This window comes from Haliotis rubra, unplaced genomic scaffold (assembly GCF_003918875.1).
Source record: "Haliotis rubra isolate DU_JTF1 unplaced genomic scaffold, ASM391887v1 Scf291, whole genome shotgun sequence".
Classification (NCBI taxonomy): domain Eukaryota; kingdom Metazoa; phylum Mollusca; class Gastropoda; order Lepetellida; family Haliotidae; genus Haliotis; species Haliotis rubra.
The window spans coordinates 1,228,469-1,242,697 of record NW_025766959.1 but is presented as its reverse complement, the minus strand read 5'-3'; the positions used below and the strand labels follow the sequence as shown (position 1 = coordinate 1,242,697).

The window sequence follows — 14,229 nt, the reverse complement described above, 5'->3', positions numbered from 1 at the left end:
TTTCATAAAGCGCGAGAAAGGCGTGAAGCACATAGCACTTGCAGGGAGTTACGTAATCACATTTGCTATCGCACGTGAATTGAAATGCAATCACACAGACATTGCTAAGATGCAAAATTGCAAGTTTGATATTAAAAAAAACACGACTCACAAATCAGAAACGTGAGCTTCTTTATGCTGACAATCCCTTGAGGCAGTTGCACCAGCTCTTGGTTGTAGTCGTCAGACGATACACAGTCTGAGGATCCGGGTACAACAGACGACGAAGTAGTCAGGTTGCACTAGTAGACACTTGTTAAGAGGTAAAGCGTCAGCTCATTCCATCAGAAATCGACTGAACACCGCAGTGGCCAAACTAGACGACAATACACAGAACCTAACCTGACGTAATTTCCTAGTGCCCAATGTTCACGATAGGTCCACAGACACGCCAGATTCAACAAGAGACAAGAAAACAGTGTCTTCAGTGATGAATCCCACTCCACATTGCTGATGGCAGGTTACGTGTGTTGAGCAGGAGGGGGAACGTCACGTACAGGGTTGGGTTCATGAGATTGACCTATTTTGAAGGGGTTTGGTTTGGGGACTATATTGTGCCAACCGCTGATTTCAACTGATTGTCGTCCAGGGGAATGTTACCGGTACACAACATCAGTACCAAGGTTTTGATCCCGGTCCTTCAGCCATTCATGCAGCTACATGGTCCTGGACTGATATTTCAACATGACCATTCTGCAGTCCTCACAGGCGTAAATAATGTCGGTTTTATTCCCATGGTGACGACGACTTTACAAGTGTGACGGTCGCGTTGGGTGGTCATGGAACGTCATGCCACTATCTACATTTCATGGTCCGTATTGTTTCCTGGATGACAACAGTTTGATACACATGTAGTTTTATAATAATGCACACACTACTTCCACTGTGGGATTCAATTTCATAAGCAAGTCAAAACATTGATTACACAACAGTCTCTTTCCTGTTGACTGGGTTCCGTCCTATTGCGCAACTTTGTACAATATCCAGTTCAGAATTTTGAGACCAATTCATTTAACTGGATACCTAAATATTAATCAGTATTATTTGATACATCTAAGCACTTGTACATTGCAACATTACGCTCCTTCTAATCCTTGCAAACGTGTCGTGCAGCATGTTTGTGGTACAGCGAGCTCTGACAAACGGAACACTGGAAATCGTCGAAATCTCAAAACGAGGCTCTCCCGCTTAAAAAGTTTGGCGTCTTGTACGGACTTGATATTATATCAATCAGATTGTGCGTTACGGAACTACACAGAATAAGCGCAAAAAACACATAACAGGTGTAACCAGTGAGTCAGATACATTGGGAATCATCGTACGACCTCATCAAACAGGGGCAGTCTGTGACGTTTTAGTTAAGGTCATGCTGTTACACCTCGCCATAAATATAGAAATACGATACTATTATAGTTTAAAATTAAAATTCATTTGCAAATACCATTTTATAATAAAACAAGACATTGGAATGCAGTGTAACCATAGTTGTTTGTGATGTCTATTTTCACTTTCACACGAGAAAATTCGGATCGGCTGAAAGGTGGGGCATTGTCTGAATAGGTTAATGAGACTCATGCTTCGGTTTGCTTCAATTGTATAGCGATTTCAGTGCATCAACACAATATTCGTCAGTCTATCGGTGCCGATGCAGCCTCCATTTTAACTCACTCACTATCAGCCTGCACATGAGACAACGTGCACGTGAACGTGGCCGAGGTAAAATTCGAAATTACGGTGAGACGAATCGATGTGTTGCTGTACCTTCAAGGGACAAAAACAGACTGAAAGTTGTTCTGATATTATTTTGAAGTCAATTAAACGGGCTTATGGCAATCTGCATCTGTCACGTCAGGAACAACTACGAGCAATTGGCATGCGGGGAGTTGGAACTAGACAGACCATTATGCCAAGGGAGACAACTGGCGTACAAAACCTTTTCATCAAAATGTCTGTGTTACGAAACCTTCGTCAAAAAGGCCCTCAAGATGAGTTTCACAGAGTTATTGACGTTCGAGTGAAGGTGCAGTCTATTCGTTTTCGGTTACACAGACGGAACCCACATTCCCGCCGTGTTATCCCCCGATTGACGGACTGTCACATTACTACAAGACGTCGTTGGTGTCAACAGCGCTAGACCAATCGCCATTGGTGATACGTCACGTATTCTGATTAAGCAAGGTTTACTTTGGATTTCTTGACAGGATCAAATGAGTGTCGCGGAGACAGAATTATCTTTTTTCATGCCGTTAACGTTAGCCAGGATCGAGTCGTTTCGGGGGCAACTCGGTAATGGTGTGGGGTGCGATCACTTTGACTGACAAACGACCTTTACATGTTGTTCACAGAACTGTGACCTGTCAGTACTACCGTGTCAACCTTCTGGAAGCACACTTGGTGATTTGCGGGCCAACGTTGACGTCTTTTTAGTGTTTCAGGTCAACAACGACCGACCACTCTCACGCTGCCCTGCAGGAAGAATTAGACTGGATGAGCCAAGTTGACATTGGACGTTTGATTAGGAGCATGCCTCGTCGAATCCCGCATTATCTTTGGATTATAAACGAGGCGGGTTCACGTAATCATCAAACAAAATCAATGGTCATCTGACGTCCAACAAGTAATGTAAATCTCTGTCAGATAACCATGTGACACTGTTAAATAATTCATTTTATTAAAGATATAAATAGGCAATAGTTGTGGCACCATTTTATTGTACATACTCAACTAAATAGCCTTATTGTAATGTTTCAAAAGGAATAAAGACAACAGTTAATATACGGTCATGCACCGTTGTGTCGGCTGTCTCCAATTACAGGTTTGGCCGCTGTGTGTTCATTCATAGTCAGCATTTCAGCTTGAAGTACATACGTAGGTGCCTGTAATTTTGTTTGATTACTGTGTCCGTTTGTGAATTGCAGTATTGAAAGGACATTCCAATGAAACGTAACTTTCAAGCTGAGTGGTTAAATTTGTCTTAATACAAATATATCTGTAATATATACTGGAACCAGGAGACTTAAACATGGAAAAGTCAACACTTCAACCTATTGGTTTAAATACGAATCACACAGGTGCCAAAACCAATCAATGTTCGACATTTGTCAAGCTTAACCACACGTAAGATCTGGTTTGGTCCTTTTTCATCAATATACTGTTGTTTGCTGAGCATAATGGTTGACATGAATCAATGAATGGATCGTCAAAGTGACTATCTGGTAACAAAGAATTTAAAGACACATTTAATCTGGTTGTGCGAATTATGACTTAAGCATTGACAGGGTGGACACACATCTGATCTTTACAGAGCTAGATACACGGGAAAAGGTTTGTTCACATCCATTCATACCAATCAGATGTAAATGTATATATGATGTAAATGGGTAAAATTTCAAGAAGGTCCAGTTTTAAAAAAGGTTGCAATACCCCACTGCACAATAGTATGATACTGGTAACCTATTTACAATATTGCTTGGGGTGCTAAACATTTCAGCTGTCCCGTGAGACGCATTTGGTTGTCTGCAATCTCGACAGACGCCATTGGTTGTCATCAGTCTGGAAAGTTGTTGTGGTTGTGGTTGTACTGTGTACTGTTGTTTCAATGGTCTCTTTGGTTTCGGCCGTTAATATCTGGAACGTTGCTGAATTTGGCGTTAACAATGCAAACAAATACACAGCAAACGTCTGTAGTTTCTGATTAAAGATGCGCTCCAATACCACCTTTCAGCTTATATTCACCAAGGACACTAATTTACTACAAAGAAATTCCTACACTGCAACACTGCACAAGGCACAAGCCGCTCATTCACAGTAACGCAGAGCCACTTTCACAATGAAAGCTTAGCCATTGTAATCATCCAGTACCCCAAAGATGCTTCACTCTAAACATTACGTGTCAGTTATCTATAATTGATATTACTTGATACAGCATCGTGCCCTGTAGCACTCGATCCCCGATCATGTAAATGAACAAACTCCAAAGTATCCAATAAGACAAACTAGCTGAAACCCTGACTTTCTATGCTAGAGATTGCACAGGTAATGTTCTCAGCCCTTGAAGCGCTGGGACACAACACACTGGATTTAGGTACGACCCTTTCCTTTATGGTATCGAATTATAGCGTGTTCCACAACTAGGAAGACAGTTCCTAATACAATACAGATTCCAGTTATCACAAACACCAGGAACAAATCTTCTATTTGGATTCTGTCCTGTCTCTCGGTCGCACATCGCTTTCTTTTGGGTGTTGAAAGATCCATCCAATATCTTGGTAGACCCCTATCCACCAGGGACAATATTCTGCAGGGAAATGAAAATGAAATCTAAAACACTGTTCATACAAACTATGTCCAGATTGTACGGGTAAAATAATCATAAGATAACGAACCGGTCTCTGATAGACACATGAGAACAAACGGAATATATTTAAGCAAAGGAGAATATTGAGTACTCGTTAGTTTTCAACCATCGTCAAGTCGATATCGATGTGAATAGTCACAAATGTGAATATAAGCCCAGGGCACTTACTCAGGATCAAACAACCAGGCCAGGGCAGAGTGTTTTGGAAGGGGAAAAGACATATAGGACTGAAACCCTTTCTCTTTGGTTGCCACCATGTCACATCTTTTGGCCATATATTTCTCGATGTTATGCGCACTTGTTATCAAGGCATAGCCACCAGATTCCAGCTGGTTGTTGTTGAAGGTTTTATGTTCAGAAACCGTCATATTTGTTGGTCTGTGTTCCAGTATCTTCTGCCATAGCCGTTTGTAAAGCGAGATACTAGAATTCTGAAAGAGTGGACACATCTGTTAATTCCTTTATCATTAAAGAATATTTGATATAGTTTTTCTAACGTAAGCACTATTTAGTACTTAGTAGGATGATACCAGTACGGGATTAGAATGCAAGATACCTTTATCATTGACTCTTGAAAACTTCCTGTATCTACTCCCAAATTGTACCCACTTTCCAGAACATCGCCCATCCCCGTGAATGGAACACTATCTTTGGCGACGGCTAGATAGGCGATGAGGTTACCGGAATATACAGACGTGACGAGAATACAAAATATCCACCAGAAACTGAACAGGACACGATGTGAGTCTGCTGGTGGTAATACAGGCGAACCTGTAACATATATAACCGGATCATAATAACGCCAAATAAGGATAATTTAGGTTGACATTAAGATACATTCATCAATATTGGACTCATCAACTGATGTTTCTCTTTGTGTACAACATACAAACTCGTTCTGGTACTCGTCCTAACGCTAGAAAGTCAGAGATTTATCATGCATATTTCAGTCTTCGTCCTCTCATAAAAGGCTTTTAATTAAATTGTTCAAATGGCAACTTAACCCATGTGTTAAGAATGTTTCAACAACCCATGACTTGCTAAAACAGTTCAGTATATTTATGTACATTTACATTTACAAATATTGAATCCCTAATTAAAAAATTAAAGAATATATAAAAGATATATTCTCTCTGACATCCTATGACATATTTATCTCAATCTGTTTGGTTTTTTCATATTTGGTGATTTTGGATCTAGGTTGAACTGTATATCAGTTGGCTTATTATGCAATGGTTGAAATAGAAGTGGTGGAAAATCATACTTACCCTGTTTTAATGGAACACCTAAGATGAGTGCAGTCTTTGATACAAACAGATTGTCTGTTTTCATGTCTCTTTGGGGAAACAACCACTCGCTGGCCTGTTTTAATGTTTGAAAAGCAATAGCAACCCAAACCATCACAGCAAAGCCCAGCGCATATATCTGCCATTGGAAACAGAGCAGCAGAACACCCCACTTCACACCGTGTACAGGTTTCTTGTAGATTATATCACTGTGACGGAAGTCGACTGGGTGCGAAAAGGTCAGATCCATGGACCTTTCGTAGGACAGGGCATATGGAACAGGAGATATGTCGGCATTCTGCAAACAAGTTCATGAAAAGCTGGTTCCTGGGTGTTTCAGTAGAGAGTACATGGGCAAGTGTGACTGTGTCGATAACTCACTACGGATGAATTACCACTGTCAGTGTTTCAAGGCATTCACATTTGCTTCTACGTCACGAAAGTACTGACTCCAAGGAGAATGGAAAGGGTAAAATATTAGATCTTGACTTAAGAATCACTTTATATTTTCACTTTAAACATCGGGTGTGTGCAAAAGAGATGACAGTTCCTCGTTAGTGGGGCTGTTGATAAGTACCAATCAAGACCAATCAAACACCAAAGAATTTAACCGGAAGTTTCAAGTCCAACGAATATCAGGGCTGTGATCAGACTGTTAAGTACGATACAGTTGCATAGTACTGATGCATCAGTGATGTGTATTCTTCTGTGAGAAAACTTATGAAAAAATAACAGGGTTTAAATATTGTCAATAATAACATAACGATATACGAAAATAGCAATACCCCATCTATCAGCATCCTAATTATTCCATCCCACGTGCCATTCGGATGTCGTACTCCCCAGGACTGGTCCGCTGGCTCCACATATGTATAACTGAGAGAAAAGAACAAATTGTCCACTCCAATTTATAAAGAAAAGAATTATGCAGTTATATGGAAACATTCTCGATTATAACGATGGGAAATAGTTTCAACGACATAGCCTATTGCATTGAGAAAGTAACGTGTCATTTGGCAAGTTGTTTTTTTTCAAAATAGCATGTTTAAAACTTGTGTTATTGAAAAATAGTAAGTAAATGAGCTGGATTTAACGGCGCTTTGAACAGTGTTGCAGTTACATCAAGGCATGTCTGCTAACTGTGGGAGGGAATCCCGACGTGATGCTAGTTGTAGACGTTTACCACTTTAGTGAAATTCACGATCATGGGTATGTTGTTGACACACCTACAAACATCAAACCGCTCAAATTTCCAACTGTGCACAGCGAAATGGACACCCTGGACACATTACCTTCAACAATACTGTACCTGAAATTGAAGGTTCTGGATAGATGACTGAGGAGATGATCACAAAATCCCAAATAGGTGAAGGTATCGTTGATGAATTTCTTTTCACACGTGACCCACTGTAACGGAGAAGACACGCGTAAGGTGTAATAAACGTTGTAAAGGTAATAAAGTCAGGGACGTGTACTAATGTCCCTACAGCATATGTGTTGGTTGTTTAAAGACGCTGTTGTATGATGGGGTTCTGTCAATAATCGCGTCTGGACCAGACAATTCAGTGATCTTTGCAATTGGGATACGATGACATGCATCAACCACGTCACTGATCTTCACCACCCGATTACGTAAGACGCCGCTATTGACAAACAAGGGTTGTTGAGGATCAGTTACAACCCGCCTCTTCATGCGTAGGTTATACAGACAGATTGTATAAGGAACATAAAATAATAAGTAAATCGTCAAAATTTTGGATCGTTCTCCATAACGTTCCATACACCAAGAAACTGTCAGGGGCGTGTCCAAATGTCTCTACAGCATTATGTGTTTGTTGTTTAACGCCGCACTCAACAGCTTTCCAGCTATATGACTCACAACTGATTTATATATTTAGGATATGAAAATCAAGGCAAGTAATACACGCCTTTGTTCCAGATACATGACGGTGGTCTGTAAACAATCGCGTCTGAGGCAGACAATCCAGTGAACAAAATAATGAGAATCGATCTACGAATTGTGATACGACGATACGCAGCCACCAAGTCAGTGAAGCTGACCACCCGATTACGATAGGCATTAATTGCTGAGGACCAATTATAACCCGCCTCTTCACAGGTACGTTATACAAACAGATGGTTAAAGGACCAAAAGTAAATGGATATACAATATGAAGTTAATCATCAGAATTTGGGATCCTTCTCCATAGAGTTCCATACACGTGTCACGACATTAGCCTTTTTCTGTAGTTGCTTGGACGTGATGCTTACGTTAAGAGCTGCTGCCCTTAAGACTCTACCATTCAATCCATGTCCTGTGTTCGGGAAGACCCGTGTAATGGCATCTTCTGTCGGAGTCTGTGATACCTGTTGCAATTCTCTAGAATCTTTCTCCCACATCAACGTATAAACCGAGGAGGTGATCTAAGAACAAAATCAACTAGTGTTTTTTTGAATACAGAACAGATTTTGCAGTGCAATCGGAATATGATAATCTGAACTCTTAGTTGAAAAAAAACCATGTGTACTTCAGCCCATGTGAAATTAAGCCCATAGGCCTTAAATCGGAGTATTTTCAAGTTTTTAAACCCATGGGTATATATTAAGATTTCTTATTACATTGTTGGGAGTGATGTCTATTGATAGAAATAAAGCGAACGTCGGTATTTACTCTCATGGAACTCCATGTGTTCAGGAGTCATTGGACTCCAGAGACAAGTCAGAAACTGATACGGAATTATGCCACTTAAATGAATACAACTCACATGCGTTTTTTTATCATGTTGGAAAATATTGTAATCTGACATATTCAAGATCAGAGTATTTCTGTTTAATACATTCTTCGTGTCACTTAAAGTTCTAGTTTACTGTTATATTTCACGTCACACCCACGAGGTGGCTTTGAAATACCTGCAGGTTTCGCATTGCTGGAAGCAAAAGTGATGTCATGTAATCATATATGTAAGTTTTAACTGTGCCCGAAAATCGTACCATATCCATTTAATATGTGCAGCTTCTGAAGTTAAGCTGGAGCCCTGAAAATATGTGATGACAATTTGGTGTTCACTGGATAATTGTGTTCATTGTTGGAACAGTTGACACTAATGTGGAACTGAAGAACGAACCTTCTCCTCCGTGTAATTGCCGCCTAAATTTCCTATGGACGTTATGGCCACGTTGTCCAGGAGGATGTTGTCCAGCATCAGGTCACCAGCATCCCCTCCATCCGTCAACACAATCAGCCATTTAGACATATGTCGGAGTAACGAACCCCATCCATAATGACGGTCAAGGCGCTGAGCCTACAATGAATCACAAACTACATCAAATAAGTTTAAGATAAGTTCAAATATTCAGACGTGATGGCCTATTGTGATTAATCCTTTCAGAAAGTCATTATATCTGATGTGAAGGTTAGTGATGGGTTATATACGTATAATCATAATGACTTAGTTCGGTTTCTGGTCCTGGCACAATCATCAACTGCCCCTATACGCCAACCTTCTCATTGTTGTCGTTGTTGAGGTGGTTGTGTTGGTGGTGGTGCTGATGTGGTGGAGGAGGCCGTTAACATTTGGGTATCAACACTCAACACAAATACATACCTGGGATAGAATCACATCGACTCCATCAACATCCGAGAAAAACAAGAAGTTAAATCCACCCACATGTGCAGGCCTTTTCCCATCTTGTTCTACTGTCCTCATCCGAGAAGCTATTGTACTTTGAAACTCTTCAAAGTTCACCACAACAGACATTCCATTTTCTGAAAGGGATCTGATGATAACATCAATTCTGTAGTCTGAAATAAACATCAATGGAATGCTGTTATCTGATCTCAGCGAAGAAGCAGTAATGTTAAAGGCACAATGTTACACATTTTCGACAATATTTTGGCCTATATTATATTATTGGGGCATGTGCACTCATTTAGCTTCCTACTGATGCAATAAAAGACTTATTATCCCTTATGACTGGCCTGAAATCGATATTTGAAACTTCGAGGCGTTCAGTTTCCAAACAGAAAACTCTTGCCATATATGGAATGTAAGCGTTTGCTCCGCACATCGAACACTGTCGCACGTGGCGTTGTCGGTGTTTGTCGAACTGGTTTCAATCAAAAGTTGTATGTAGGATATTCGTAAAGAGCGCTCCTAGGGACATAGCTCTATGTTCGCTTGAAAAATGTTTTGGAAGTCGTTTTAATGCAACGTTGCATTATTTCATTCGAACATTTTAATTGAATATTGTAACCTAAATACGTAATTGTTAAGCCTATAACAATCACTTTGACGATCATATTTGTATGATGAGCAGAGTGATGAGGTAATTTCCTGTCATCAAATGTTACAGTTGGGCAAGATTTACGATATCCTTTTATTATCTATTAATAATATTCTATTACATATGTTCAAGAGAATTAACTTCCTCACCTCCTTCCTCTTGTTGGACAACTGTTAATGGGTACATTCCGATGTGCAGCTGGAAGTCGGAGAATACCTCTGAGCATGGAAAGAAAACAGTATAGTCTGAAATGTGATCTCAAGCAAGACCAAGATTCAGTCGTATGTGCACATGTATGTAAGAAGGAACCAACTGTACCTAGGTTTGGGCGCGAATGTGGTGTGTGCATCTGTCTGTATAATTGGGTATCTGTGTGTGCATGTGTGTCGCTGTGAGTGTGTGTTGTGTCTACATCTGTCTGCCTGTATGTATGTGTCTGTATGTTTTGATTTATGTTTGTGTTTTAAAACTGCAATATGCATCTGATAAAGATATGGGTATTTATATTTTGGCGTTAACAAATAGAAACATTGCCGGTATGACAAGAAAATCAACATTAACAATTCACAAATTTCATCAAAATGAAACTTTCAATAAGATGAAGTATATGGATTGAAAAGAATAAACAACATACATGAAAGGAATACGTACTATCAGAACGAACGACGTTCAACCCGATGTTGGCCAGAACGATAAGAAAACTATACATAGTGGCTTCAGCTATCATACCCGTGGTGTCACTTAGCATTGTTCCTCGGCAATGATCCTTGCAGCAGTCCAATACCAAGATTAATACACGAATCCCTGACATACCACTAATGCATCACACACCGTGCTGTTTCAACACAATATATGTGTGCATCGATTAGGGATTGCTTCAGGCTTTGTATTTTTGCTTTTCGTTCAGCTGTGTTGTTTTGTTTTACTTTTTGTGTTTCTTAAACTTGCATATAATAATATTAAGTAGTAGACCATTTGTATGGCACCCTATAACCAATCACCATGATTGCTCATGGCGCTGACATATGTACATATTTACAAAGAGAGTTCATTTAGTGCTTCTAAGATCATGTACATAAAACACATACATCATTTCATTCACTTGATTGTCTGAACCGGATTCTAAGATATTCACAATATAGCCATGACAGGATGCGGTGTTAAACCACGTCCACCTCAGTTACTTCACCACGGCCGTCATTATAATTTGTCATTAGAATCCAAGCTAAAACACATTAACATATCACTGAAATCAATACTGAACATTTCCAGATCGGCAGTTTACTTTCAGGGCAAGTTATCAACGGAAGTCCAGATTATGTTTAGCCATAATATCGGGACGGTGCAAAGACAAGTCGATGCATGTGACGAACATGGGTCTCAATAGAACCAGAGTTTGCGTAAACAACGTATTAACATGCGAAGAAAGGAACGTTCACTTATGTTGACGAGTTGGATTTGATTTGTCACTACTGCACTTCAGAGGTATGAAATGAGAAGCCACACAAACAGTCGAAATGTTGTTATAATACAAGATAATGGACATGAATCTATATATTCCTTGCTTGTTTATTGTTGAAGACAGAAGCGTGCAGTCATATATCTTAGGAGTAATCTTCCCAAGGTTTCAGAAGTCTAGTTTCAACCTTTAAAATCAATCAATCAAAAAACATTCGACATCCGGATCGTAAGCTGTCCTGAAGGTTTCGGTCGATTGTGGGAATCGTTGTATGTCTAGGTACTGACTGACAATCCCTGAAATCTTCGATCTTTGCATGTTGGTATTTAAACAAAGGATCAATGAAACATGCCAAACAAAGCTTTGTATCTTGGGCAATTTCACTGACTTCAAACAATCGTTTGGAATATGATAAAATGCGTTACAGCTCATGATTGTCCATCATTACACCTTCAGAGCATTGTCTATCATTACACCATCAGATCATTGTCCATCATTACACCATCTGAGCATTTTCCATTACTACACCATCAGATCATTGTCCATTATTACACCATCTGAGCATTGTCCATCATTAGACCATCAGAGCATTGTCCATCATTAGACCATCAGAGCAATGTCCATCATTACACCATCAGAGCATTGTCCATCATTAGACCATCAGAGCATTGCCCATCATTAGACCATCAGAGCATTGTCCATCATTACACCATCCACCATCATTACACCATCAGAGCATTGTCATCATTAGACCATCAGAGCATTGTCCATCAGAGCATGTCCATCATTACACCATCAGAGCATTGTCCATCATTACACCATCAGAGCAGTCCATCAATAGTCCATCATTGTCACCATCACCATCAGAGCATTGTCCATCATTACACCATCAGAGCTTTGTCCATCATTACACCACCAGAGCATTGTCCATCATTAGACCCTCAGAGCATGGTCCATCATTACACCACTATCAGATCATTCAGAGCATTGTCCATCATTACACTATCAGATCATTGTCCATCATTAGACCATCAGAGCATTGTCCATCATTAGACCATCAGAGCATTGTCCATCATTACACCACCAGAGCATTGTCCATCATTACACCATCAGAGCAATGTCCATCATTAGACCACCAGAGCATTGTCCATCATTACACCACCAGAGCATTGTCCATCATTACACCATCTGAGCATTGTCTATCATTACACCATCAGAGCATTGTCCATCATTAGACAATCAGATCATTGTCCATCATTACACCATCAGAGCAATGTCCATCATTACACCATCAGATCATTGCAGAAACGATCGATTTCTAAGATGCTTTCCTGTTCCCAGTAGCAATTGTTAAAGGACGTTGTAGTGGGTCTGCAAACTATAGTTAAAGCCCGAATCTGCCAGTAGTAACACCCTTCGTCTGCCCCAGATCAGAGGTCGGATCCCCTACCTGGGAAGTCAATTGGGAACTCATCCAGGTTGATGTTGCTGGGATGTTGTCACAGGTGCCAGGTGTTTCACGGGTTCATGCACAGCTGATGGAGCGTGGTACTGTTGTTCTAAAATATACCTTTGGTTTCACTTCCATGGTCTCCCTGTCCATTGAGTTTCAACTTGAAGCTGGGCACTTTGTAATACTGGAAATGGAAGGTGTACTTTTTGGCTGCGTGCATAAGTTTCAATGTCATCCAGTCCCAAGAGCTCCAATTTGGGAACGTGGCCTCTGGTCAGTTGATCTTTGAGTAAATCGCACTCCTCCTGGAATGTCATGGGCTGTGATTTGGATATACTTAGGAAGTTCACTTATCTATATTTGTGTGTCGGCGTAAATGTTAACGCCAGAACTCGTACAAATCTTGATTTTATAGAAAATGATATTTTGGAGTACAAAGAAGACACCGACAATAGATTAGGTGAACTTCTCTCGGATGTTTCTACAATGAAAAGGTATTCACTACACAAAAGTGTAAATATTTTTGGAAATCTGTACTTGATCTATGCGTAGTTTTAAACATTTATAGCATGAATGGAAGATGGTGATCAGGGTGTGGGTGATTTTACATTCACCGTACATAACTGGGCAAGCTTGATTGATTATGTAATATAATCTCCGGAGCTCTTTCAACGCTGAACAGATTAAAATACTTTCTCGTACAGAATCAGCACACCTTCCACACGTGTTAGCTTTACGAGCTCCTCACACGTGTGTTGGTTGGGACGAGGATAATTCAAATATTTTCTCTTCTAGGTTCATGGGATACGGATAAGAAAAATACATTTGTCGATAACTTACATTCTGATACTGTGCAAGGACTATTCGAAAAATCTCTCGTTGTTGCATTTACAAATATTTTATGACAGTATAGATTATGTGTGTAAAGGTTTGTGTGCTGCTGCAGATTGAATGCATCGACAAACTGGTAATAAACATAAAACTGGTAAAGAGATGACAAAACTTTATAGATGATGAACTTCTTTATTTTCACAATAGCGACCTCTCTGTCTTCCACGTGCACTAGGCTGTTGTATTTGGGCGTTTGAATCAAACATAGTGCTGGTGTGTTTCAGCTCCCTTGTTTTCCGCTATTTTTGACAATGTTTCGTTTCATTCAAACTCAAAGAATATTGAATCAGTTGCTTCACTGCATGTTCCAACATGTAGTTTAAAGTGCCCATTAAGCACACAGAAAGTTGCATTTACCTTAGGGTATAAATGACCTGTCCTCACTACCTTTATGTTTATATATGACTATCAAATTTTAGGGTGTTCCCAAACTTTTTGTTTGTAATATATTTTCTATTTG

General features: G+C 39.9%; 1 protein-coding gene across 1 annotated transcript; it reads right to left on the bottom strand.

Moving 5' to 3' along the window:
* Positions 1-2,733: 2,733 nt before the first annotated feature.
* On the bottom strand, positions 2,734-10,159 carry LOC124282018 (glutamate receptor ionotropic, kainate glr-3-like). Its single transcript, XM_046718020.1, has 10 exons — positions 10,116-10,159; positions 9,288-9,484; positions 8,808-8,984; positions 7,954-8,106; positions 6,992-7,089; positions 6,468-6,558; positions 5,665-5,980; positions 4,953-5,167; positions 4,565-4,827; positions 2,734-4,336 (listed from the first exon to the last, which is right to left on the bottom strand). Exons 1-10 carry the CDS (start codon positions 10,150-10,152, stop codon positions 4,120-4,122), a joined length of 1,764 nt encoding a protein of 587 aa, XP_046573976.1. The 5' UTR covers positions 10,153-10,159; the 3' UTR covers positions 2,734-4,119.
* Positions 10,160-14,229: the final 4,070 nt, after the last annotated feature.